Source organism: Acinonyx jubatus, chromosome E3 (genome assembly GCF_027475565.1).
Source record: "Acinonyx jubatus isolate Ajub_Pintada_27869175 chromosome E3, VMU_Ajub_asm_v1.0, whole genome shotgun sequence".
Taxonomy (NCBI): Eukaryota; Metazoa; Chordata; class Mammalia; order Carnivora; family Felidae; genus Acinonyx; species Acinonyx jubatus.
The window spans coordinates 28,829,230-28,853,987 of NC_069398.1; the positions used below are offsets into that span (position 1 = coordinate 28,829,230).

General features: G+C 56.3%; 3 protein-coding genes across 19 annotated transcripts; 2 read left to right on the forward strand and 1 right to left on the reverse strand.

Annotated features, from left to right (window-relative positions):
- Nucleotides 1–800: 800 nt before the first annotated feature.
- Nucleotides 801–12,071, reverse strand: FBXO24 (F-box protein 24). 6 transcript variants are annotated; one of them, XM_027042083.2, is made up of 11 exons: nt 11,853–12,071; nt 10,769–10,917; nt 8,462–8,560; nt 8,174–8,357; nt 6,906–7,144; nt 6,429–6,663; nt 5,222–5,380; nt 4,839–4,960; nt 4,443–4,574; nt 1,737–1,907; nt 801–1,404 (listed from the first exon to the last, which is right to left on the reverse strand). In XM_027042083.2, exons 2-11 carry the CDS (start codon nt 10,805–10,807, stop codon nt 1,042–1,044), a joined length of 1,743 nt encoding a protein of 580 aa, XP_026897884.1. In that variant the 5' UTR covers nt 10,808–10,917; nt 11,853–12,071; the 3' UTR covers nt 801–1,041. The 6 variants fall into 6 exon arrangements, with proteins under 6 accessions (XP_026897884.1, XP_026897883.1, XP_053069466.1 ...); XM_027042082.2 differs by lacking the exon at nt 11,853–12,071 and having other exon boundaries at nt 10,769–11,167; XM_053213491.1 differs by lacking the exons at nt 10,769–10,917; nt 11,853–12,071 and adding an exon at nt 8,890–10,591.
- On the forward strand, nt 11,247–23,232 carry LRCH4 (leucine rich repeats and calponin homology domain containing 4). 6 transcript variants are annotated; one of them, XM_027042077.2, is made up of 18 exons: nt 11,247–11,549; nt 15,093–15,237; nt 15,406–15,532; nt 15,915–16,020; nt 18,032–18,168; nt 18,314–18,429; nt 18,572–18,671; nt 18,916–19,006; nt 19,098–19,174; nt 19,307–19,368; nt 19,479–19,604; nt 19,691–19,804; nt 19,895–20,007; nt 20,139–20,222; nt 20,435–20,520; nt 20,654–20,791; nt 20,890–20,967; nt 21,282–21,926. In XM_027042077.2, exons 1-18 carry the CDS (start codon nt 11,330–11,332, stop codon nt 21,477–21,479), a joined length of 2,118 nt encoding a protein of 705 aa, XP_026897878.1. In that variant the 5' UTR covers nt 11,247–11,329; the 3' UTR covers nt 21,480–21,926. The 6 variants fall into 6 exon arrangements, with proteins under 6 accessions (XP_026897878.1, XP_053069463.1, XP_026897880.1 ...); XM_027042079.2 differs by lacking the exon at nt 21,282–21,926 and adding an exon at nt 22,297–23,232 and having other exon boundaries at nt 11,248–11,549; XM_027042078.2 differs by having other exon boundaries at nt 11,248–11,549; nt 19,736–19,804.
- Nucleotides 22,748–24,613, forward strand: SAP25 (Sin3A associated protein 25). Of its 7 annotated transcripts, none has more exons than XM_027042092.2 (6): nt 22,748–23,214; nt 23,390–23,490; nt 23,590–23,696; nt 23,770–23,947; nt 24,067–24,164; nt 24,246–24,613. In XM_027042092.2, the coding sequence occupies exons 1-6, from the start codon at nt 22,748–22,750 to the stop codon at nt 24,531–24,533; spliced, it is 1,239 nt and encodes a 412-aa protein (XP_026897893.2). In that variant the 3' UTR covers nt 24,534–24,613. The 7 variants fall into 7 exon arrangements, with proteins under 7 accessions (XP_026897893.2, XP_026897898.2, XP_026897896.2 ...); XM_027042097.2 differs by having other exon boundaries at nt 24,106–24,164; XM_027042095.2 differs by having other exon boundaries at nt 23,794–23,947.
- The last annotated feature ends 145 nt before the right edge of the window (nt 24,614–24,758 follow it).

The window sequence follows — 24,758 nt, forward strand, 5'->3', positions numbered from 1 at the left end:
AGGGGGTGGAGCAACGAAGGGCAGAGGGAGCATCAACTCTCAGCTGTAATGCAGGCATCAAGTAATGTCATCTGGAAGCCTGCTGTGTCCAGTACCCAAGCATCCTGTGAACACAGCCTCTGGTCCTTCCTCATGATCCTCCCCATGCCTGCCTCCTCAGCACCCGTAGAAAGTCCTTCCCTAGACCCCCAACAACTAGTCACTCACCCCCTTCCTGACCACCCCCTGCTCCAGCTGATTTTCTGCTTCAAATTTCTACTGTCTTCTTTGCATCCCTGGACCAGACTAGGCCAAGGAGAAAATTCTTTCTGCCCGCCCATTTTCCCTCCCAAATATTTGGAGATCCGGGAGTGGGTTAGATGTGGATAAAGGGAGCATCCCTCTTAGTGAGGAGGAGGATGGAGGAGAAAGTGAGGGAAGGAAGGTTAAACAGAGGGGAGGAGGGGGCTGACTTCACAGGGACCGAGGTCAGAAGCAGGTGGCCCCCTCAGGATGGGAGTAAGTCTGACAGACAGAGGATCCATAAGGGGACCGAGTAGCATATGTTGACTGCATTGTTCCAGAAGGTGGGGCTTGGACTTCAAGTCAAGAAGCCTGGACCACTCTTGGGAGTGGGAGGGGAAAGAGAGCTCTAAGATTCAGGTGGTCAGTTCAGCAGCACCTGAATGCTTGAGCCACTTCTGCTCTCTCTGCCTCCTCGTCCATCCCCCTGCCTTCCATCGCCCTCCTGATTGGGGGGCATTGGGGCCCCCATCCCCTGACTTATTTTCCTCCCAGGCCCCAGGGTTCCAAACAGGGCCTCACTTCAGCCTTTTATTCTATTTGCCCATCAAATCTCTTGTCCATGATAGTCAGGTTGGGGGTCCCTCCCGGGCAGCCCCCTGAACATTTTACAAAACGGTTCCCTGCCCACCCTGGCAAGCCTAGCAATTCCCACCCCTCCCCATGTGCACATACAATGTTTATTGCTACCATCCCACTCTCCTTAGCTCCTGGCCCAGGGCCAGACTCTCCCTCCAGGGGTAAGACTAGGAAAGGGGCTCAGCTCTCAGGGGTTGCGGGGCCCGGGCCAACCCCTCCAGCAGCCCTCTGCAGCATGTCCAGGGCCTCCCAGAAGAAATCTTTCTGTGCAGCCATCAAGGGCATCCAACCCACGATCTCCTTCATCTTTTCCATGCGATCCTGCAATGTGGGGCAACTGTGGATCTGGCTGAGGTACTCCTCACAGGCCCGGGCTGCCCCCCCAGGGTCCTGGGGTGCTCCAGCTCCCAGGCCAGGCTCGGGGGTCCCCACCACCCTGCTGGCTGGTAGGTCCCGGTAGGTGGGATGGTGTTCGATGTCATGGCTGGACAGCATGTAGAGGCACTCTCTGGTAGAGCAGAGGGAACAGGCACACAGAGGGACCTTAAAGGAGAGAAGGGGCGTGGCTGAGAGGGGCCTTTACTGAGGGGCTCCCAGGAAGCCCCAGCTGTTGTGTTCCTCCCTCTCAGACCAGCCCTGGGCCAGCAAGTGAGCTAGGGCTGGCTAAGCCCCAAGGTTGTGTAAGGTCAGAGAGGGCGAGCGGGGTCTGCTAAGGGAGAGAGCCAGGAGCCATGGTGTGTGGGCGGAAAAGGGAGGTGGGTAGTGCTGGGGGGGGGGGGGGGCCGGGTCCTTGCAGGAGCCCCAGCTACAGTCCTGTGTGCCACCTGGCTCTATTGCCCTTGCCCCGTTGCCTGCTGGTGTGTCCTGGCTCTGACCTTGACGTGGAGCTTCACGAAAGAGGCACTCCCCTTAGGCCAGCCAGGGAGGCGGCCTCCAGCCCCACAGCCGCAGCCCAGAAGCTCCTTGCTGAAGTCCGAGCCCTGGCTCAGCACCAGAGAGTGGTTGAGGCCACACCACAGAGCAATGGGACGTTGCAGATAATGCACCTGAGAACACAGGGCCAGGATCCCTAAGGTGGGAATGCCGAGGATTTGAGGGCCCAAGTAGGAGGAGGGCAACAGAAAGGCTCAGGGAAGACTCTAGGAAACTAGGAGAGGGAAGCAAGGGGACTCAGCACCCCCTCAACCCCCACCCAGCCAGAAGGCAGACCAGCAGCAATCTTTCCCTCCCTAGTTCTCCTGCAGCCCGTGTCGGACTGCATGGGGTCTAGCACTTCTGTTGGTTCCTCATCGTTGCTCCTCAGAAAACAGGCTACTTGCCTGCGCCCAGGGCCTGCTACCTGCTCCTTTCTACTACCCCAGACCTGTGACAGTCCAGGCTCATCCTGCCTTCCAGCCTCAGGAGGTGGACTAAGTTTCCTCTTCCCGAAGTTTAAAGACTCCCTCCCTCCCTGTACAATTCCAGGTTAGCCTTCAGGAGGGACCTTCCTTCCACTTATTCCTCCCTTCTCTCTCTAGCATTTTCCACTTGTCCTATCCTTGTCTCCCAAAATGGCCACTCTGTTTTTAAAAAACAAAAACAAAAGAAAACAAAAACAAAAACATTTCCACCTGATTCCTGCCCCTTCCTACCTCCATCTTTTAGGCAACAGAACTGGTTATGTGACCAGTCTGAGGTTGACCACATTTTTGTTCTCACCACAGCCCATCTTTCCTGAACTTCTTGTGATCTGGCTTCCCTGCTTACTAAGCTACTGATGTGTTCTCCCCAAATGCACTTGACTTTCCAGCTCCCAAACCCCAGGGCCTCTCCTGCATGCTTTCTCCTGAGATTATGAGGGCTTTAATTTTGAAGACATAGGTATGTAATTTATGGTCATTAAAGAAATGTTATAAAATCTTGGAGAGCAAAGATTAATTTAAAAATCACTGGAAATCCTACCACCCACTATTAACATCTTGCTGGGGGTGCCTGAGTGGCTCAGTCAGTTAGGTGTCCTACTTTAACTCAGGTCATGATCCTGAGTTCGAGCCCCACATCGGGCACCCTGCTGTCAGCACAGAGCCCCTTCAGATCCTCTGTCCCCCTTTCTCTCTGCCCCTCCCCTGCTTGTGCACCTTCTCTCTCTCTCTGAAAAAATAAACTTAAAAAAATCTTGCTAGATATTCTTTTTTCTTTCTTCTTTTTATTTTTTATTTAAATAGATTCCTGTGGAGTCTGCTTGGGATTCTCTCCCTCTCTCTCTGCTCTTCCCCCCCTCAACATAAATTAACATTAAAAATAAAAAAGAGAGTCAGCCGCTTAACCATGTGAGCCAATCAGGCATCCCTGGATACTTTTCTTCACTGCTGCCTCTGTGTGTGTGTGTGTGTATGTGTGTGTGTGTGTGTGTGTGTGTGTGTGTGTTTTCAAATTACAGACTTTTAAATAAAAATGGGGTTGTACTATGTAAATAATTTTATAATTTTTTTTTCAGCTAAAGATATGACCTGACCATATTTCCATGTTGGCAGGTATATTCCTATGTTATCTGTTACCATTAATCACCTCCTCTGTTTGACACTCCCTGTGTCCCTGGCTTCTGGGACTTGGCACCTGAAGGTGTGCCTCCTGCCTCAGAGATAGCTTCTTCATTCCCTTTGCCTACAGCATCAGCTCCTGCCCAAGTTTGTGCCCCTGTCCCTGCTTCTGTCTGTTTCAGCCTTGTTCCAACATGGAATCTAATGCCAGAGAGACATTTCCACTTTAGAAAATGTCCAAATTCACGCTCTTCCTCTTTCCTCAAGCCAGCATCCCTTTCCACATTTGTTAGTGATGCCATCTCTCTTTAAGGGGTCTACTGCGACAGCCACTTGTGTCCCACACCCATCTCCTCACATCTAATCAGTTTCCAGTACCTAATCATTTTCTTTCAAAACATCTCAGGTATCCATTCCTTTCCATTCCCACTGCCCCAGGCTCTTGTCCCAAGTGCCACTGTCACTCAATGGTCTCCCAGTGGGCTTCTCATTCAGTGGCCTCCTGTGCACTCTGGCCAGGTGACCTGTTCTCAGTCATCTGTGTGTGTGTGTGGCGGGGGGGGGCCTTCTCTTGCTCCAGAACCTGGAGTGACTTTCCAAAATCTATACCTTTTCAGGCTCACCCCTGCCTGTATCACCTCATATCTACCGATTTCCAAAACATCCTCTCTGCTTCAGACCAGTCCTTTCATGGTCCCAGGTATGTGCAGCTTCGTTCTCATCCCTGTTACATGGAATGCCTTTCCCTGTACCCACACGAATCTGATCTAACCCACCAGACCGTGATTGCATCTCACCTCTTCTAGTTATACCAGCCCACCGAGGTCTCCCTGCTTCACTAAATTCCTATTGCACTGGCAGCAAGCACCACACAGAATGGACCTCACAGTGCCAACCCTGGGAAAGACACACAACAGTATCATGCGCATAATTTACTGGCTGGCTTAACTTCCCTAGGGAGTAAGAAGTGGGTTCTAAAGAAAGTAGAGAAGAGGAGAGGTCTAAGGTGTAGAGGATTGGAGGAAGGGGGCCACGATGAGAATAACTGAAAACGAATCTCACCTGTGTGGGTTCCCCTCGGTCCATTTTGTCCCCTGTTCCCAGCTGCCCATATCTGTTATTTCCCTGCATAAAGATTCGGCCAAATTCATCCACCAAGCCAAGGTGATTGTAGCCAAGAGCACAAAATAGTATCTAGGAAGTAAGACAGAAAGAGAAGGCAGGCATTCAGTTCCCTCCAGAGGAACTCTGAGCTCCAGAATCTCCCAGCCACTAACCTGCCATTCCCAGCTGATTTCTTTTGGCCTTGCCCGCTACCTCGCCCCTCTCTCTCTGGGCCCCTGTCCCTCCCTGATCAATCATTTGATTCCTGCTCATATTTCAGACCTCTGGTGCCTTTTAATCCCTAAATCCCTCTCTGTCCGCCCCTTGGTCCGTCCCATCCCTCCAGGATCCTACCTTGGCAGGCAGCGAGAGAGCAAGCGGCATCTGCTGGTCCAGAGGGTCAAAGGCTTGAAGGGTCCCAAAGAGATCACGATACACCCCTGGGGTATGCACCTCAAAATATACTCCCCCCTGGTCTGGGGGGTCAGGAGCCCTCAGCTCAGCAGCTTTGGGCACCCATTTCCTAGCGATAAGGCCCTACCTAGGATGAAAGCTACAAGATCCAGGGAGTCTCACACCCACTAGAAATGTACCAGCTATGATATCTGGGAACCTAACCTCATCTTTTCACTAGGATGCCTGAAGGGGTCCACTGCTAGAGTAAGTATAAGGGGCTGTCCATATCTGGAAAGTCTGTTTAAGATGAGGGTGTGGAGAAGAAGGAAGGTGGTTCTTACCTGTGATGTAGAGAGTACTGCTCTGGTTAGAAGCCATGCGGGTCACACGAAGGTGAGGCAGGCAACGGGACACCTTCCTCAGGGCCAGCTGAACTGTGTAGGAGCGTGGCTGGTCCAGCTGGGTTTCATTCACTACCAAAGAGTAGATCTTTCCTTCCTCTGGGAGATGGGGAGAGGCAGACAATGATGTGGGGGAGGGGACCTCCCAATATCCACATTAACTTCCCAATAGACTCTCTAAGCCATAGCGATTAAACACTTATTGGCCTAGAGTGGGGTTGGAAGAAAAAGGGTAGAGGTGAAATACAGGAAGCGTGACCTCAAGTTGCCCAGACTCTAGCCCTGTACCACCAAAAATGAATCAGGGAAACCCTTCAGTGTGAATGATGAGTGGAGAGAAAACCAGCAGTTAGATCTGCCAGAATCCAATTTGAGTGTTGGGAGGAACGATGCCTGGGGACTTGGGGCTCTGCCTGGAATTAAGAAGTCCAGAGGGTCTGAGGCTTGGGAGTAGGGTCAAATATAGGGGACAGGGACACCAGTCTGCTTCAGTCAGAACAGCGCATGACTCTTGATCTCAGCGTTGTGAGTTTGAGCACCACACTGGGTGGAGAGATTACTTAAGTAAATAAAAATTAAAATTAAAAAAATGTATACATGTATGTGACAATCAGCAAGGTGGGGGTAAGTTTGGGGTATTAAGTGAAGTGCCTAGCAGGAAGGAAGTGAGGAAGATTAGAATTTCGAAAATCAGGCTTTCACTAGAACAGTGGTTTCCAAACTATTTTTTTGCAGCAGGGCCCTTTATTCATATGAAATACACAGAATCTGGGGCGCCTGGGTGATGCAGCTGGTTAACCATCCCACTCTTGATCTCAGCTCAGGTCATGATCTCACAGTTTTTGAGTTCAAGTCCTGCATCAGGCTCTGCGCTGATGGTGCTGAGCCTGCTTGGGATTCTCTCTCTCCTTCTCTCTCTGCCCCTCCCCTGCTTGTGCACAGGTGATAAATAAACTTAAAAAAATTTTTTTTTAAGTTGTTTAAAAAAAAAAAAAAGCAGAATCTTAGTCTATGAGACAGACAAAAAGCAAAGCTATTTGGTTTGAGACCAGGATGAGGTGGCATGCAGAAAGGCCTTCCCCTCCCCTGCAGCAGGTCCTGAACCACGTGTAGGAAACAATTTGCAAACCACTGCTCTAGGCCACACCTGTGAGAAGCAGTAGAGCCCGCTGGTTCTCCTGACCAACGAGCACAATCTGTTTGAAGCTCATGGAGTGGTGGAAGGTCATCTTGAAGACCCGCTGCCCACTGGACTGCAGATAGACCTCGACACAGTCACAGGCCCGGCTGCCCGTTGTGCCTACCACTGCTGGCTGCTCCCGGGTGGCCAATACATAGAGGTATTTACGGTAAACGGTGTCACATCTTGGGTCCGAGGCAAACTATAGGAAAAGATGAAGCTGTCTGGGATCTGGGTCTTAGAGTGGAATGAGGCTTGGGGGTGACAGGATCCTGGGGTGAGAAATGAGATACTTGGGTTCAGGGCTGGGAAAAGAGGGTTTAGTTTTCAGTTCCTGATATGGGAGGGCAGACGTCCTGAGGAGAGTACCTCCGGACTGGTGTGGGTCCTGGAGGAGCCCCGGAGGAGGGGTGGGGTCTCAGCTCCTAGGGCTCTGCTACTCACATCCTTGGCTCCGCGACACAATACAACATAGCGGCAGGCTCGCTTCCACTGGATCTGGCCCAGGGTAGAGGAGACCAGGGCATTTTTGAGGAAGAAGAGGGTCCCCGTGTAGTCAAGAATGAAGACATGGTCCTTGGTGGGCAAGAAGCGGCGGTAGCCATGGGCTAGCAGGGGGGCTACACTCTTGCTGAGACAGCGGCGGCGGCCTCCAAATGCCTGGAAATACAGGCCCTTCGTGTCTGGAGAAGGGAAGGAGATGGAAGGCTCAAGGGGTCAGGATGGCACAAAGAAGAGTTGTCAGAGCTTGGGCAAACTATAGTTCTCAGAGAGCCGGGTACTTAGCAGCTCCCATAGCAGCTCCCTTAGCAGCAGGACTGGGGAACAGGGACTTTTCTAAATGACATATGGAAAGCTTAGAAGATATCTTTAATAATCCCCTACACAGGCTATCTTTAATAATCCCTTATGCCTGAACTTTAGTTCTCTGCCCCCTACCCCAAGCCCAGGGCACTACACATGCTTCTAAGTGAGGGCTTCTTTAGTCCAACCTTGCATCAGAGACATCAAGGGAAATATAGTACATAGAAAAGCAGCAGACAGAGGAGCAAAAAGGAATGGCTGAGAAAGGCCAGTAACGGCCCTCACCCCTAGCTCTGGATCTGCTATCTGGATCAGATCTGGATCTCCCTGAATCTCCAGTGTGTGCAGTCAGGTACTTGGATAGGGGCTCCCTGGGAATGGAGGGCTTCTGAGCATGTTTCTCAACGTGGGGGTGATTTTGTCCTCAGGGAACATTGGTTGTCACAACTGGGGGGAGCTTTGTTACTGGCATCTAGTGGGTGGAGGCCAGGGATGCTGCTAAACGTCCTGCAATGTGCAGGACAGCCCCTCACTCCAAATAATTATTTGGCCCCAAATGTCAACAGTGGCAGGTTGAGAAATCCTGGTTTAGAGGAGGGAAAACTCCAGGTTTGGGGAGTGGAGGAGATGACCGGGGTAGGATTTGGAAGAGAGTTTGAATACGGAGGCTGACTTGGCAGGGATGCTAGTAACGGGGGCTCCGGGTGGGACGTCTATCAGAGGGTGGAGCTGGAGGCTTGCAGACCTCCTAGATGGATGGCATGTTTGAATCTAACAGGCTCTTCTAGAGAAAGGGGCCCTGGCAGGTTGGCTAGGAATGCCGAGGCAACTCTATGGAACAGGAGGGATCCCAGAATAATAAGGCACAGGATAGAGGCAAAGAGAACTGAGGTTCTGGGGAGGTGTACAGTTAAGAATGGCAGCTCTCTTCCAGGGCCGGACCCCAGAGCCCTGCTCTCGTAGACGAGGACTAAGCCTGCGACAGATGCGTCTCCACACGCCCTCAGCGTCGCACACTTCACGGAAGTAGTGGCAGGTCTGGCCCAGAGCGACTACATCTCTGACTGGGAGGAATGAGATGATATGCTCCACCTGGGGGGTGGGCAGGAGGGAGGAAGCAGGAATCATCAAGGGGGCTCCTCATCACTCTGGTCCCCTGCCCTTTATTCTGGAATCCCTCCCCATGGATGACTCACCAGCTCTGGGGGGAACAGCTGAACAGAAATAGGGTTCCCTCTGCCCTTCTTCTCTTCACCCCCAGGCTCTGGGCCACATGAAGGGCAGCTCCGCTTCACCTACCCAAGGAGAAGGGAGAGCACAGGGATTCCATGAGAGTCAGGCCTCCTTTTCTCCCTTCTGTCAGCCTTTCATTAGCTTCTTTCTTAGGGGCTCATGGCTCTGTGCCCTCAAATCTTCCTATCTTTCTCTTTAGGTCCATGGGACACCCCTCCCTGTCTGCTGTGTTTCTGGGTTCACCAGCTCCAAAGAACCCCTCCCCTGATCTCTTGCTGCCATCTTCTTGTCCTTCCCTTGCCTCACCCTCCCACCCCCTCACCCTGAGCCCCTCCTCCTGTCTGCACAGCCCGGTGAATTTTTGCAGCCTTCTTCTTCGGCTTCTCCTCACCATCTTGACTGCCCCGTCTCTGCCCCTGCCCTCATCCTCCGGGCCCCCTGACTCCCCCGTAGTCAGCTCCCTGGCCCCCGTTTCTGCTGCCTTTCCCACACCATGTCCCCCGCCTGGGCTTGGGGGACCTCTGGGGCCCCTCAGCCTTCTAGGCCCCTCCCCCATGGAGTCTGGGAAGACAAACCTCTCTGTGACCTCACTGTCCAGCCACTGTGACCTATTTTCCCCAACCCCGCCAGGATTTTCTTAGACAGTTCCTGGGTTCTAGCTTGGCTCTAGCCACCCAGTGGCTCATGGGATATGCATGAGCCCCTCCTCCAGGAGAAAGAAAGTGTGAATGACTGCTAGATGAGGCCTTTACTTTTGGAGCACAGTTGTGAGGTTCCTCCCCTTGAGGCCCTTTAGCACTCTGCTCTGTAGAGAAACACTGGTGAATTCTTCATATCTCACCAGGCCAGGGCCTCCAGGGGATTTGTATAAACTCCGTAAGAGGATAACAGTATAAACTACCTAAGAATATAAACTAACCCCCCCCCCAAAAAAAAAGTATAAAAAATATGAACTGTTTGACAGGTGAGGAGGAAAGATGACCCTGCTACACTCGCTTAGAGGGAAGCATGCACTAGATGAAAGTGGGAATAATTCAGCACCGACTCTTTAGTCTTACAAAAACACATCCAAAAGCAGATTTCCTGGGACAGTAACGTCAATGCATGTATGAAGGACAACCTATTAAGGTGGAAGAAAGGGATAGAATTACTCTGAAAGCATAGGGTATCTCCCAGGGTCTAACCTTTTAACTTAGTCTTATGGGGAGAGAGGGCCGCCATATAGGAGAAACAGCTGGAGTTCAGGGTATGTCTGTCCAGGTAGGGGCAAAGGATCTACACCAATAAACCAAAGGGAGTAACCAGCTCTTCCAGGAACGCAAAGGAATCCAATCCTGGACATCCAGCCCTCAGTTGCCTAGTATTACAGACTTTCCTTTACTGCGCCAGCTATCAGTCAACCACCCAAACTCCCTTACTCATGGTGACTAGTAAACAACTAGTTTGAGACACTGCGGATGGAACTTTAAGGATTCAATACATGTTTAGGAAATCTCAACCTCTGAGATGTGATTCACAAGAACCTTTAGTTGTTTGTGATCAGGCAACTATTAACGTGGTAAATGGACTATGTTAATGTGTTAGGTCCTTTTGCCACCTAAAAGGACGTTAAGATCCCTCAGCACACAGAAAAAGGATCCTCAGCTTCCTCTTGGGTCTGGGTCCCCACTATTTCAGCTCAGGAAGCAAAGGAGACGGTGCGAATAGAAAAAGCCCACGTAGAAGTCGCTGGGAAACCGGGCTTCTGCTCTAGCCAACTCCTCAACTTCCCTCCGCCTCAGTTTCCTCATTTGTTAAAACGGCGGGCTTCTTCCGAATGAGATGGTCCCTTATGGACTAACTCCCCTCCCCCGTCTCAGGTCCTGTCATCACAGTTCCCGCCGGGGCGCGCTCCTCGAGGTAGGCTGGCCAGCCGGGCGGTAGTTCTGGAAGCTGTCCCGGTCTCCGGTAACCCTCCCTTCAGGAGCTGCCTTGGGCATCTCCAGTCTCTGGGAAGCCCCCCGCCCGCCAGAGCTCCGGAGACCGCCGCAGGTCCTCAGACTCCGCAGCCGGAAAGGCCTCCACGGTCCCTTCAGTTGCAACGACCCCCTCCCTCCCCGCTGGTCTCAGGCTTCGCCTTGCACCTCACCCCCCTCCTTCACGCCCTCAAAGCAGGCTCGCTCCCTAACATTTGCAGCTCGCACTCGCCTCTCCAGACCCTGCACTGTTCCCAACCCGCCCGAACGGCAGCGCTCACGTTCTTTAACCTCCGTCTCAAAGATCTAGCTCACCCGCCTCCTGCTAGGCGAAGGGACCGCCTTCTCGCCCATGCTATTGGTAGGTACAGCCGTCCCTCAGAGAAGAGGCCGGGCCGGTTCCCTCCGGAAGATTTAATTGGCCTTCTTGACAGTCACTCGCCTGTATCCGGCTTGCGATTGGTCTCCGTTGGAAAAAAAAAAACCCGAGACCCGGCTTGAGGTCTCGGCCTCTATCCCTTCTAGTTGAGCACCGGCGTCCCCGTCTCCTGGTTAGACCTGATTGGCTCCATCTCCAGCCCTAAGCATTGCGATTGGACGCGGCTGCGCGGGGCGGGCCGGCCTGGAGCGCCGGCCGTTGGCGAGCGCTCTATTCTAGCCCCCTCCCTTCTGTCGCCTCACTCCTGCGCTATAGTCTCCACCCCCCGGCGGGTTCTGATTAGCCACTTGCAACGCGTCTTCGGATCGCGATTGGTCCGCCGTGTCCCTGAGCGCGTTTCCTCCCCCTTGAAGCGACTACGGCGGCTCCAAGGAGGGGGAGGGGGGAGGAGGGACGGCCGGTCCCGTCAGTCAGGCAGCGGGAGCCGCCGAGAGCGGATGGCGGCGGCGGTAGCGGCCCCACTCGCCGCCGGGGGTGAGGAGGCGGCGGCCACGACCTCCGTTCCGGGGTCTCCGGGTCTGCCCGGGAGCCGCAGTGCAGAGCGGGCCCTAGAGGAGGCCGTGGCCACCGGGACCCTGAACCTGTCCAACCGACGCTTGAAGTACTTCCCCCGGGGCGCGGCCCGCAGCTACGACCTGTCAGACATCACCCAGGCTGGTGAGTGCACTCGGCCTAGTCCCGGGCTGGGACCCTCATTTGCATAGCCCCGCCCCTAGCTTGTTTCACACCGGTCTCGGGAGTCTGGCCCGCCCCTTCACCTGACCGTCGAGCTTCTTGACCCTGACTATTTGCATAAGCCTGCTAACTCCCCCTCCCCACTTTGAGAACTCCTGGACAATGAACCCATTTCTCCTTTGCACCGAACGTCCGGCGCCCTGACCGAGTGTTGTGAGAGTTCCCCGTCTTCTGCTTCTCTTTATTTGCCTTTCTGCGCACCTGTAGAATGGTCCCGCCCCTCACCTGGTTGGCTCATTTGCATGACCTCTTCAACCTCAGTTCTGATCGTTCCTTAAAGCAGCCCCCAAGAGCCCCTCTAATGACTCCTTTCTCTTTCTCCACTTCGTCTCCAACTCTTTCCCGGTTCCACCTAGATCCGAGCAGCCGTAGGCCTCCCTCTTCCTTAGGATTCGCCCCTAACAACCTGGTGCTTCTGTTTGCTTATCGTCCCGCCCCCTGGCCCTCTCCACTGTTCACCCAGCAAGCCTATGGGAAAGAAGCAAATCTTACACCTCCCCTAACTCTTTTCTCCGCGAGCTCTTCCACCTATTATCCCTGACCCCCTTATCTGAGACTCCCCCTCCTTCTTGCGTGTGTGAGGTCACAATGGAGCCTGTGACCTCATAGGGACCTTAGAATTCCCATTTCAGTGTCTGCTTTCCCTAGGAGGGGAGGGAGTTGAGGCAGTTGCTGAAAGGAAGGAAATCTTATCTCCTGGCATGGAGTTCTGGGAAGCTAGAGACTGTCCCACTGTCCTTCCACTCCTCCACCCCACAGATCGCTCTAATCATGTCCCTCCTCCCTGGTGTCTCTTGATGGTGGGGTGTGGGGGACTCTACCATGACAGGTGAGTCAGGCTTCAGCTGCTCAGGAGGCAACAACCTATGACCTTGGGCTGGCAGCTGGGGGGTGGAGATTGGGAGTGGGCCAGAGGACCGCATTCCCGAAGCCCCACCCCAGCCTAGCCCAGGGGTGGGACTTGGGGTTGGCTGAGTGTCCTCCTGAAAACACTGCTCAGGGACTGAATGCATTTCTCCTCTAGCAGGTGCTTGTTCACCTGCAAACACCCAAGTGGACACAGACACTCTCTTTCCTCCACTGTTCTGGGGAGAACCAGTTTAAACCTCTCCACTTTTCTTGGGTTGCTGGGGAAACTTACTTGCCCACCATGCAGCAAGTGAGTTCAGGGAATGGGTGAGCCCCAAGAGCCATTCCTCTCCCTCTCCTTCTCCCCCAGCCGCCTAACCCCCAAGCTCCAGATTGACCTCAGCAGCTGTGTGACACTCGCCGTCTGTTCCCTTTCCCCTCCCCCTTGCTTGTTTTTTGACAAAGACCAAATGTTACTCTTTACTTCCTTAGGGCTCTGTCTCTGTGAGTGGACTCCTGGGGAAAACTACCAAGAACTCCCTGGCCCCTCCCAGCTCCTACCCCCTCCCCGCCTCCTCCCCCAGCATTCCGGCTCAGGGTGCAGGCAGTTAGTTCTCCTGAGTGAGCTTGTGTGACGAAGTGGGAAAATCCCAGCTTACTGAGGACCTCTCCCTGTCCTGCTCTCCACGCAGAAATCCTAAGTCCTTTCTGGGCTCAGGTTGTAGGCCAGGTGGAATCTGTCTTGTCCAAAATGTTCTCTGACCCTGCTCCCCAAGCAGAAGGCTTATAGTTTGGGGTGGAAAGGGGAAGTAACAGTTGGGGTTGCCCATACCCTGCCCTCCATACCTCCTTGCCCTCCAACCCAGACTAAACACTTCAACACTCCGCCAGATTATCCTGAGCCCTCTGCTGCTTTCCCAGCTCTTTCTGCCCCGCTGTTTTCTCTGCATATTTCCTGTGGCACAGGTCTCCAATATCCCTCGGACTCTGTTCCTTGGGGCCCCCGAAAGTAGGGTGAACCCTGAGATGGCGGGGAGGGGCCGCCCTCACAAAGGAGAAGTGCAGCTCATTCTCTCACAGACCACATCCTGTGCCTCCTGTGCCCTGCCTCCTCCAGCCTGGGCCCCCTTCCACCCCGAGCTTTTGCCCCTTTTGCCCCTGTCACCGCTCAGCCGGCTTGTCCTCTCCACCCCCTTCATCCATGGCACCCGCGCTTGCACACACATGCATTTGGGGATGCAGGGAGAGCAGGCAGGTGGAAGGTGAGCGGAGGAGGCCTGCATCTGGCCCTCTCACCCTCTCCAGAACTTGGGTCTTCTCCCTTGACAGGTCTTCTCTCTGTGCTCCGGGACTGTGAGCAGAGAGGGAGAAAGAAGGATCCCTGGTGCCCCAGGCTGTTACTAGCCTGGTACACATAGGGCCCACCAGAGAGAGAACCCGACAGCTTGTTTCTACTCCATTTCCTGTCGTGAGACTCGTTTCCTTGGGGGATATACCCCAGCTTCCCTCCCAATGGCTTTCGCTCACCCCTTCCTGGGGAGGGCTGTCTAAAAAGCTCACCCAAGTTCTGTTGCCAGAGACATCCCACAGCAGGCCTTGGGCCCCTCCCAGTACAGGCGAGGAGAGGAAGCAGAAATCCAGTCTTGCTTGCAGGGCTCTCAGCAATTACCGTCCCCAGACTGGCGGAAACCCCGTGCCTGACTCCTTTCATTGGAGTAGCAAGCGACCCCTTGAGAATAAGGGGTGGTGAGAGGTTTTATCCTCTCTTCCTCCCTCTCTGCCCCTCACCCACACCAAGATCCTGCAAAAGAGCCGAGTGCCTGAAGTCTGGGTCAGTAAGAGAGGAAGTAGAGCGGGGCTGGTGGGGCTGGAAGAAGGTGGGAAGGAGGCCAGTCCTGAGCACAGTGTATCCTGATGGGAGGGACCCGAGGACTCTAGCTCCCACCTCCAGGTTGATCAGCTTGCCCTCCCTTCCTGGTCCCTGGGAGTCTGTTACTTCACAGACTCTTGGACCTGGCTTGCTGATCCCAGGGGCTGATGAAGCGCCGTTGTCCAGTATGTCAGGAGCCTTATTTAATCTCTAGAGCCAGACTCTAATGGCCCTTGGTTTCTCCCCTGTGTTGAAAAGAGGTTGAGTTTGGGGGAAAGGCCCCTGAGGAGGGATGAGCTTTCTCAGTGGTCTCCTCCAGAGGTTGACAATATTCTTATCTCGAGCCTCCCACTCTATTACCTTGCTATTTTCTCTGGAGCACCAGCCCTTCTCCATAGAACAACAGGAATCACAAGAGTTCTAGAAGCCAGTTACCCTTTCCAGGATAGCCCTTCATTTGTGTACTTGAAGGCGGTGTTCATGTTTTGCTCTCCCAAGTCTGGGGTTCTCCAGCCCAGTGACCCTGTGGCCTTTGCCTTTCATTTGCTGTTCTGGTAATGTGCTTGCAACATGCTCAAGTTTTGCAGAAAGCTTTGTTGTCTCCAGGGAGCCCAGGTTTATAGGTCTGATTCTTCAGGTCCGAAGGGGAGGCAGACTTCTGGGCAGCTGGCTCTGGGAGAGTTCACGGTCCTTTTGTCCAGGGCTGGGTCTTTCCACAGCTCTCCTCTGATACTTGCTTCCCCTAGACCTCTCCCGGAACCGGTTCCCCGAGGTGCCGGAGGCGGCATGCCAGCTGGTGTCCCTGGAGGGCCTGAGCCTCTATCACAATTGCCTGAGATGCCTGAACCCAGCCTTGGGGAATCTCACGGCCCTTACCTACCTCAACCTCAGGTAGGAAGGCGTGGCTGGGGAGGGGGTGCAGGGTGGGGAGCTTATTCTTCTCAGCCCCAAGTCCCAGTGCACAGTACCCCGAGTCCCCCTCCTGGTGACCCTGAAAAGAGGGCAACCCTGGGATGCCATGCCTGGGGAGTGAGCCCACTGCCTTTCTCCCCTCCACAGCCGAAACCAGCTGTCATCGCTGCCACCCTACATCTGCCAGCTGCCCCTCCGGGTGCTCATTGTCAGCAACAACAAACTGGGAGCCCTGCCTCCCGACATCAGCGCCTTGGGAAGCCTGCGGCAGCTTGTGAGCATAGGGAGCAGGGCAAGGAGAGGGGCTGTCGAGCCAGGCACCTTTGGGGGAAGCTGGGGAGAGGTGGGGACCACCTGGAGGTGGCCAGAGACAGGAGGCAGTTTCTGATGCTCTTGTTTGTTTGTTTTTTCTTTTTAATGTTTATTTATTTATTATGAGAGAGAGAGAGAGAGAGAGTCGGGCAGAGGGAGAGCGGGAGAGAATTGCAAGCAGTCAGCGCTGTCAGCGCAGAGCCTGACGCAGGGCTCGATCTCATGAACTGTGCGATCATGACCTGAGCCGAAATCAAGAGTCAGCCACTTAGCTGACTGAACCAGCAGGTGCCCCTGATGCTCCTGGTCTTAGGGCTCCTGCCCTGCTTCTTTCCTCATTGCAGGATGTGAGCGGCAATGAGTTGCAGTCCCTTCCCACAGAGCTGTGTAGCCTCCCTTCCCTGCGGGACCTCAGTGTTCGGAGAAACCAGCTCAGCACCCTCCCTGATGGTAAGGAGAATGAGGAGCTGGGGGGGGGGGGGGGCGTGCGGAGAGAAAGAGTGTGTGTGTGTTGTTTACATTGGAGAAGTCGCAGACAAAGACTCTTCACAGAACATCGATGCCTTCGTTGCCTAGGGTTTTGCAGTGTGTAAAACAAATGAAAGAGAGAGTGAGCAGGGAGGGGCAGAGAGAAAGGGAGAGAAGGAGAATCCCAAGCAGGCTCCGCACTGCCAGCGTGGAGCCCGATGCGGGGCTTGAACTCACGAACCATGAGATCATGACCTGAACCGAAATCAGGAGTCAGACACTTAACCATCTGAGCCCTCCAAGTACCCCCTAACTTACTTGTTCTTAACCAGCAACCCTCTGAGGCTGGCAGGCATGGGTTATTAGCTCTATTTCACAAATGTGGAACAAGGCACAGAAGGGAGAGTGAGTGAGTGTGTTGGTACCCTGTAGAATCCCAGGATTGGAAGGGGCCTTCAGCATCACCCGGTGTCCTCATTCACCCAGTGGGAGCTCTCAAGTCGGATGATGTCCTGTACTTCCTCCCCGGAGATTGAGTCAGTGGAGCCACGTGCCAGAGCCCAAGCAGCCCCATTTTAACGAGCTAGCTGTGATCCACCCCAACCTTTGATAGCCTTTGTTCCAAAGCAAGCACCCCTGCCCTTAGCCAGCCAGCATTGTCGTGTGTTTCCTGTGTTTTAGGTGGGCGTCAGGTAGATGTGTGTGATGTCACTCAGATCTGGGGCCAACTGTTAAACTGTATTGGCTTCATGGGGAGAGAAGTGGAAGAAAGTGCTAGAACAGGACTCTTAAAGAGCTGCAGGAGCTGGAGGGAAGGCACGTGGCTCTGCTCAGGGAGTTTGAGGAAGACTTTGCCCCAGAGGCATGGCAGGAGCCGACCTGTGAAGGAAAGTTCTCCTTCCTTCTGCATCCCAGGCAAAGCATCCTGGGGCAAAGCATGTGGGTGGGAGGGAGCACAGTCTGGCAGGATGTGGTGAGAAAGGCAAGCCATGGCCAGGCGAGAAGGACCTGAGCTTTGCTCATCTTGTTCTTAAAGAACAAGGGAGGGAGTCAGCTGGTCACCCATTTTCTCTGAGCTCCCCTTACTCCTACACTGGCTCTCTTTCCTTCTGAGTCAGTAGCAGTGTAAACAAGCATTTGATCAGGATGCTCTCTGGGCCATAAAAAAGACCCTAGCAAAATGCTCTGGGGACACAGAGGAAGGAGCAGGGAATTCTAACCGAAGTGTCTGGAAAGATTTTGTGGAGCAGGCAACACTTGAGCTGAACCTTGAAAGATGGACACAAAAATGACATTGTCCCAGCTGAGCAAACAGCAGGTGGAAAGGTGCAGAAGCCGAGGGGCTGGAGGATTGTTTGATGTGGTGTAAGGGTGGGCAGTGAGATGGGAAATGTGGGCTGAGCCAGATCATGAACACCTTGACCGTGCTGGGCCAGGGAGTGGTGATTTTTATTCTGTGTCTCTGGCTACCACTAATCCAACTGTGCGTGTTTGAGAAATAGAAAAAGGCACCCTTTCCTGTGGGTGGGCACAGCCTTGCCTGGGACCGAAAGGGCTTAGCTAGTGAAGTTCAGGTGGGATTGCAGTCCCTTCCTGCCTGGGTCCTTTGTGCAGGGCACAGGCCACTCACCCGTAGCAGTCTTGGCTGCAAGTCATGGAAGATTTTTGACCTGTGCAACGTCACAGTTTGGTTTGGGTCTGTGATGGTCACTTGGGGATGGAGCAACGGTTGAAGTGTGCAGTGGGCAGGGTGGGGAAAAGGAGAGAAGCACATAAGATGGATAGGAGCTAAGGGAGGGGGGCCTGGAGGGGGCCATATTTGACCAGGAAGGGAACCAGGTAGGTTGTTCCTGGGGAGTGCTCTCAGCCAGTCAGGGCATCCTGTGGTGGACCCCGGGGTGGCCAGCTGGCCAGAGCAGAGGGCAGAGGAGGTGAGCACAAGACCCTCCCCCCCCTTGGGCAGGCTCCTGACTCTTTCCTCACCCACGCCCAGAGCTGGGGGATCTTCCTCTTGTCCGCCTGGATTTCTCCTGTAACCGTGTCTCCCGCATCCCGGTCTCCTTCTGCCGCCTCAGGCACCTGCAGGTCATTCTGCTGGACAGCAACCCCCTGCAAAGCCCACCTGCTCAGGTGAGGGGTGGGTTTGGGGTAGACCATGGAGACAGAGCTGAGAGTGGGTAGGCGTTGGGAAGTGGTTCCCTTTAGCAGCCATTCGGGATCTGGGGGAGCCCCCTTCCCTTCCCCTAACCCCTACCTTGTGCCCCCTTATACCTAGATCTGCTTGAAGGGGAAGCTTCACATCTTTAAGTACTTGTCAACAGAGGCTGGGCGGCGTGGGGGGTCGGCATTGGGGGACCTGGCCCCTTCCCGCCCCCCGAGTTTCAGTCCCTGGTAAGTTCTAAGTGGGAAGAAAGGACGCTCCTGGATACTTGCTGCCCCTTCCTGGCCGCATGGACTCCACGGGTGTTGGTGGGAAGATGAGAGGGGTCACTGCCTGATATCGGACTGACTAGCTCTCCCTGGCTGGCACTAGCCCTGCTGAGGACTTATTTCCGGGACGTCGGTACGATGGTGGGCTAGACTCAGGCTTCCACAGTGTTGACAGCGGCAGCAAGAGGTGGTCTGGAAATGAGGTAAGAGCCTCTTTTCTGAGGGACGTTGGGGGTCTGCGCCCCCGGGGAGAACCTCCTGAGCCAGGACCCTTTGCTTGGTGCCTCTGAATATCAGAGTGACAGTTGGTGGCTGGAGTGGTCTTCTTCCCTTGCCCAAGTTTCCAAGGAAGGGCTGGCTTAGCCGCAGACCCCAAGGGCCTGAACCCCATGAGCCCCCAGCATTGCTGAGCAGCTGACTCCCGTTTTTGCATTTCTTCATTTAAAGTCAACGGATGAATTTTCGGAGTTGTCCTTCCGAATCTCAGAGCTGGCCCGGGAGCCTCGAGGGCCCAGGGAGCGGAGGGAGGATGGCTCTGGTGAGTGATGGGGTCGGGATAAGGGGACTGGGGTAATGGACAGGTCCCCGAAGGCTCCCCCCTGCTTGCTGACGTGCCCTGGCCTTTCCAGCTGACGGAGACCCTGAGCAGATTGACTTCATTGACAGCCACGTGCCTGGGGAGGACGAGGAGCGAGGTGCTGCTGAGGTGAGGGTCCGGCCCCTGTCCCTGTGCCCGGTAGTGTGCTGTGCCCTGTGGGACAGGAGAGCGGAGGGAGGGAGCCGGTACAGTCTTGGGGGAACAGATCCTCCCTCACCCCCTCTGCTGCTTTTTCTTCAGGAGCCCCGGCCACCAGAATTAAGCCCTGTGGCAGGGGACGGAGAGAAGGCACCAAACAGCAGGTACCCCAGAGCCACCTGAGCCAGCATCTCCTCCCTTAACCCCGTCACCCTACACTTTCCCTCCTCTCCTGACCCTGCTCTGCCTCACTGGTCCTGCCTCTACCCCTCAGGCGGGAGGAGCCTGCTGGTGAGGAGCGGCGACGCCCGGACACTTTGCAGTTATGGCAGGAGCGGGAGCGGCGGCAGCAGCAGCAGCAGCAGCACAGCGGAGCGTGGGGGGTCCCCCGGAAGGACAGGTGTGGGCAGAGGGCAGGGGCGGGGTGGGGCTAGGGGGCTGTGGAAATGAGCCCTCGTGAGCTACTCTGTCCCTCGGGGTTTGCAGGTCCGCTGCCTGCACTGCCGACCCCACATCTCCTTTGCTTTCCAGTTTTGTGAAGTTGGGGGTCAGGGCTGCTGGCGGAGGTCCTGCGGCCTCATCCACTCAGGCCACCTACAAGTATGTGTCCTCCCCGACTCCACCTCCCTGAGCCATCTCCCTGCACACCCTCCCTGGACCCCCTCTAATTTGCTGTGTGTCTGTCCTCAGCGGCATGCCCAAGTCCAGTGCCACCCAACTGGGAGCTTCAGGGGGGCAGGGAGCCCCCCCGGCCCCTGCCCCCACCCCTGCCTCCCAGGAGCCCCTTCCTGCAGCTGGACCAGGTTGGACAGGGACTATGGGAAGAGGATGGGGGACTGTATAGGTGAGGGGGTGGCTGGGGCCTGGTGGTCTGAGGGAAGCATGGGACTCCAGGGGGTGTCTTTCTCACCTGCCCCCTGGCTCTGGCCCCCAGCGACAGTGCCTGCTCCCCGGCCGCTCGGCTCCATTCAGAGACCAAACAGCTTCCTCTTCCGTTCTTCCTCTCAGAGTGGCTCAGGTGGGTTTCCCCCTGTCGCCATTGCTAAGCCAGCACTAACCCCTGGGCTGCGGTCACCCCTTCTGGCCTGGGAATTCTCCAGTCTATTGTCCCGTTGTGTTGAAAATCCCCACAAGTACAAAGGCAGGAGATGTGGGTGCCAGACACGGTGACCCAGCTAGAAAGTCGGCAGTGGGTGGTAGAGACAGCTCACATTCCTCCTTTTTCTCCAGGCCCTTCCTCACCAGACTCTGCCGTGAGGCCTCGGCGACCCCCTCAGCTTCTGGACGAGAAGGAGCTGATGGCACAGCTGCGCCAGGTGAGAGAGGTGGGATCTGTGGGGGCGGGGAGGGGCTACTTCACACCCTGTGGGTGCCTTCAGGAGGATGGAAGGGGTGGGCCGGAGTCCCCACTGACCCTGACTGCTCCCCCGTCGTCCTCCTGCCCCCTAGGTAATGGAGTCCCGGCTGCAGCGGCCCCTGCCTGAGGACCTGGCGGAGGCTCTGGCCAATGGGGTCATCCTCTGTCAGCTGGCCAACCAGCTGCGGCCCCGCTCCGTGCCCTTCATCCATGTGCCCTCGCCTGCTGTGGTCAGTGGGGTCCCAGGGTGGTGGGAAGTAGTGGATGGGGCAGAGGACTGCCAGGGCCTCTCTTACTCTCTTCTTTTTCCTCTCTCGCCCTCCTGCAGCCAAAACTTAGTGCTCTCAAGTCTCGGAAAAATGTGGAGAGTTTCTTAGAAGCCTGCCGAAAAATCGGGGTGCCTGAGGTATGGGGGCGGTGTTCTCAGGAACCCAGGGCCAGTCCCTACTATAGAGTGGCGATGTCCTGGGCTCAGCTGAGCACTCCGTGTGGATGTCAGGGTTCCATTCAAAGGGGTGTCTGCTCCCCAGAAGAAAGCATGTCCACAAGTCCCGGTCCTGCACGCCTCCCTACCCTGCATGCTTCCGTGCCCTGCACTCTGCATGTTGGTGTGGCTCAGGCCTTGGCACGTGAGGGCAGGGGGTGGGGAGGGATTGTCTTGCTGCTGCTGCTGACGTCTGCTCTTTGTCCTTGTCCATCTGTCCTACTCTCCCTTCCCAGGCTGACCTGTGCTCGCCCTCGGATCTCCTCCAGGGCACCGCCCAGGGGCTGTGGACCACCCTGGAGGCTGTGAAGCGGGTGGGGGGCAGGGCCCCCCCACCCCTCTGGCCCCCCTCTGGTCTGGGCGGCTTCATCTTCTTCTACGTGGTCCTCATGCTGCTGCTCTATGTCGTCTACACTCGGCTCCTGGGTTCCTAGGACCTGAAGTCACCCTTTCCCCTGCCCCCTCCACCTATTTCTATTTATAAGACTCCTGTGCAACCCCCATCCCTACCAGTGGTGCCTTCAGCCCCTACCAAAGACACTAGTGAACCCTCTCCCCTCACACACACTGACCTCAGAGGCCCCACTCTGGTGCCCCCAGACCCTGGGCCCCCAGCCTCTGGCCACCCTCCTGTAGCCCCTTCCCGTGCCCCTCACCTCTCCATGCTGATGGTGCCTTCATTCCCTCCAGGCCCTGCCCTTCCCTCTGCTCCCTCAGAGGGTACTCAACCTTCTTCCTTGTGCCGTCCCCCTCCACCCCGGTCCCCCCACTGTTATGGGGAGCTAAATTATCTATATTTTGTAGAGAGAACTCTATATTTGTAGGAGTTGCAGGGGCCCAGGCTGGGTCCCTGTCTCTGTGTATAAATTGTACAGACCGTGGCCGCCTCTGTGTGTGTGTTTGCGTCTGCTCTTGCTGTGGCCAGGCCCAGTCCTGGCTGTGCCCCTTGGGCTCTGTGTGCCAGCCTGCCTACTCCAGCATTTCCCTCTGGAAATGACAGGTCTCTCCTCCCCTGAGCCTTGGCCCCCTGTGTCATCTCCCTTCTGTTACCTGCTGGCAACTTCCTTGCATCTCATTTGTCCCAAGCCATGTCCAGGGTGCCCCTGAACTTTGCTGCCTCCACCTGGGCCATCCCGTCAGCCCTGTTTGCCCAGGCTTCTTTGGGGTTTCACCCACCCTGCTCCCAGGAAGGGCAGGGAAGCCGAGAGAACAGGGTGACATAGGGAACTTAACCCGGGCCCCTCCCCCCAGGAGTCCCTGTGCCAGCCCCATCACATCCTGGAAGAGGAGGGGGCCCCAGGAAGGGGCCTCCCTTACATCGCTGCTGTCGTCCACGCACTGCTGGAAAGGCCATAGGGTTGAGGAAGGGGCGCAGGGCCCCGACCTGGCCTGCAACCCAGGAACAGAGAAGACAGCCGTGCCCGGCTTCTGATTTCTAGCAAGGACTCTGGTGAGGGCGGCCTTGGGCCTGGCCCTGTTCCTTGGGCGCCCCTCGGCCCTCCCGAGGGGTTGGAAGCAGGCCCAGTCCAGCAAGGTGCCTGGCCGCCTCTGGGTGTGGCCAAGGGTCTTGTGTCAAGTGCAATAAAGAAGTCGGGCCCTCTAGGCTGCCCCTCAGGTTGTGTGTGTGTGTGTGTGTGTGTGTGTGTCCGTCCGTCTGTGAACGAAAGCAGTGCTTCGCGGGGAAAGGGTCGCCTCCGCGTTGATGTTGGGGTTCTGCAGTTCCCCGCACCGGGCGCCGCCCCTCCATAGCCAACGGCTGCCAAGCGCGGGCCCAGCCACCCCCGCCGCCAGGGGGCGTCCGCGGGATCCCGGCGGGAGCGCGCGCCACGTGGTCCGGAAACGCGCTGGGCGTCGGCGTGGCGGCGAGGCCCCGCGAGCTCGGCGGGGTGCTGCGGGAGGTGAGGGCCGTGAGGGCCGTGAGGGGGCCTCGTGGGGCTGCGAGGGGCGAGGTGGGAGGCACGGACGGTGCGGACACGGGGCACGGAGCGGCTGGCCTGCGCTGCCCTCCCCCGCCAGAGGCGTCATGTTGCCTGGGCCGCCTCGGCGGTGGGACGCGGGCAAAGAGCAGGCGCTCGAGGAACATGGCTCCTCGGCTGGCAGTGACCCCGGGGAGACCTCGACCTTTGGAGAGGAAGCCCTGGAGGAGCCAGGAACCCCCCCGCAGGACAGGTGAGGGGCTGGGCGGGAGGGAAGTCCGACAGGGGGCCCACAGTGTGCGGAGATCTCCGTTGCCGATCCTGAAGAATGGCTGTGCCCAGACTCCATGCGCCAGGCACCCTCGGCCCTGCCCAGGAAGTACCGGGGGAGGCTGTAACCGGTGCACCTCAGTACCTCCCGCTCCCAGCCCGCAGCCCCGGTCCCGAAGGCCCTCCTGGACCCGGAGAGAGCTGCTGCTGTCCCGGCCTCCCCCAGGCCTGGCTGTGGATCATTCCCCGGGAACCCCAGGTAGGTTCAGGCCTTGCGGCCTTTACCCCACAGGACCCTTCCACCGACTCCCGAGCCGTTTTAATCTCTGTTCCCCCCCCCCCCCCCGCCCCGCCCCAGTAGCCCTTTCCCCTCAGATGGCCTGGGAGGTGGCCCCCTCAAGGATGACCGTGTTAGCACCATGGGATCCCAACGACAAGGCTAAAGCGGGACCCCGGCTGGTGTGGGTGAGTTGGGAGTGCCTGCGGCTCTGTCCTGGGGGTGGGGCAGGGGTGCCTTCGGAGGGAGCCCAAGCTCCAGTGTTCTGTCATGCTCCCTTCACAGGGGCCCAGCTGTGCACCTGGCACCTCCTTCTCAGGCCGGACCTTGTGTCATCCCTCCTTGTGGCCACTGTATGAGGCAGCCTCAGGCCGGGACCTCAGGTCCCTGGCCCCTGCAACAGGACATCAGAATGGAGAGCATGAGCCCAGGGATGCAGGTACTTTGCTTGGGCCCAGGGACTCTGGAGTGGCCCTGCACGAGCTCCTCAGGGAACCAGTGCAGCCCTTGCCGATGTGAGAACCCCAGCCTGCTGCCCTCCCAGCTTCTCCTCTCCAGGGTTCCCAGTGATGTGCTGTGAAGATGTCTTTGTTTCAGACCCTCTGCTGCCATGTGGGCAGCGTATTCCCCTGTATCTGTCTGAGGCCTCTCAACAGGTGAGTGCACTTCCTGCCCTGGCGTCGCCTATTTTTCATGCAGGGCTTGGGAGGAGACACTCCACCCTCCTGTCTCCTCAGGTGATGGGCTCTCTGAAGCTGCTGCTCCCACCTCCTATCATGTCTCCCTGGATCCTCCGCACCCCATCCCCTGGCTGCCCTACTGCCTGGCTCAGTGGGCCTGAGCTCATCGCCCTGACTGGCCTCCTGCAGATGAGCCAGGGGCCTCCTAGACCTGTGGCTTTGGAGGCTCCCACGCCCCCTGCTGGCCCCCCAGACCCTGTATCTGATCACCCAGACCCCAGTGGTGGCCCCAGCTGTTCTCACTGCACTGACCCATCTGCCCCTCAAACCCCAGACACACATTGAACATACTCCTTCTGGGTGCAGAATGGGTCCCCTACTCCCCTAGACAGCTTCTGTTGACAATAAAAGTGTTGGTTTGCAAACAGGCTCTTTGTAGTGAGTAGCAGAGTGGGGCATGGAGACAGGGGTGGGGTCTCTTCCTCTACACAGCTTAGGCTGCCCTCCCCTCAAATTCTTGTTACTCATTGGTCACCCCTACAGTAGCTCAGGGGAATCCACGGACCTAAG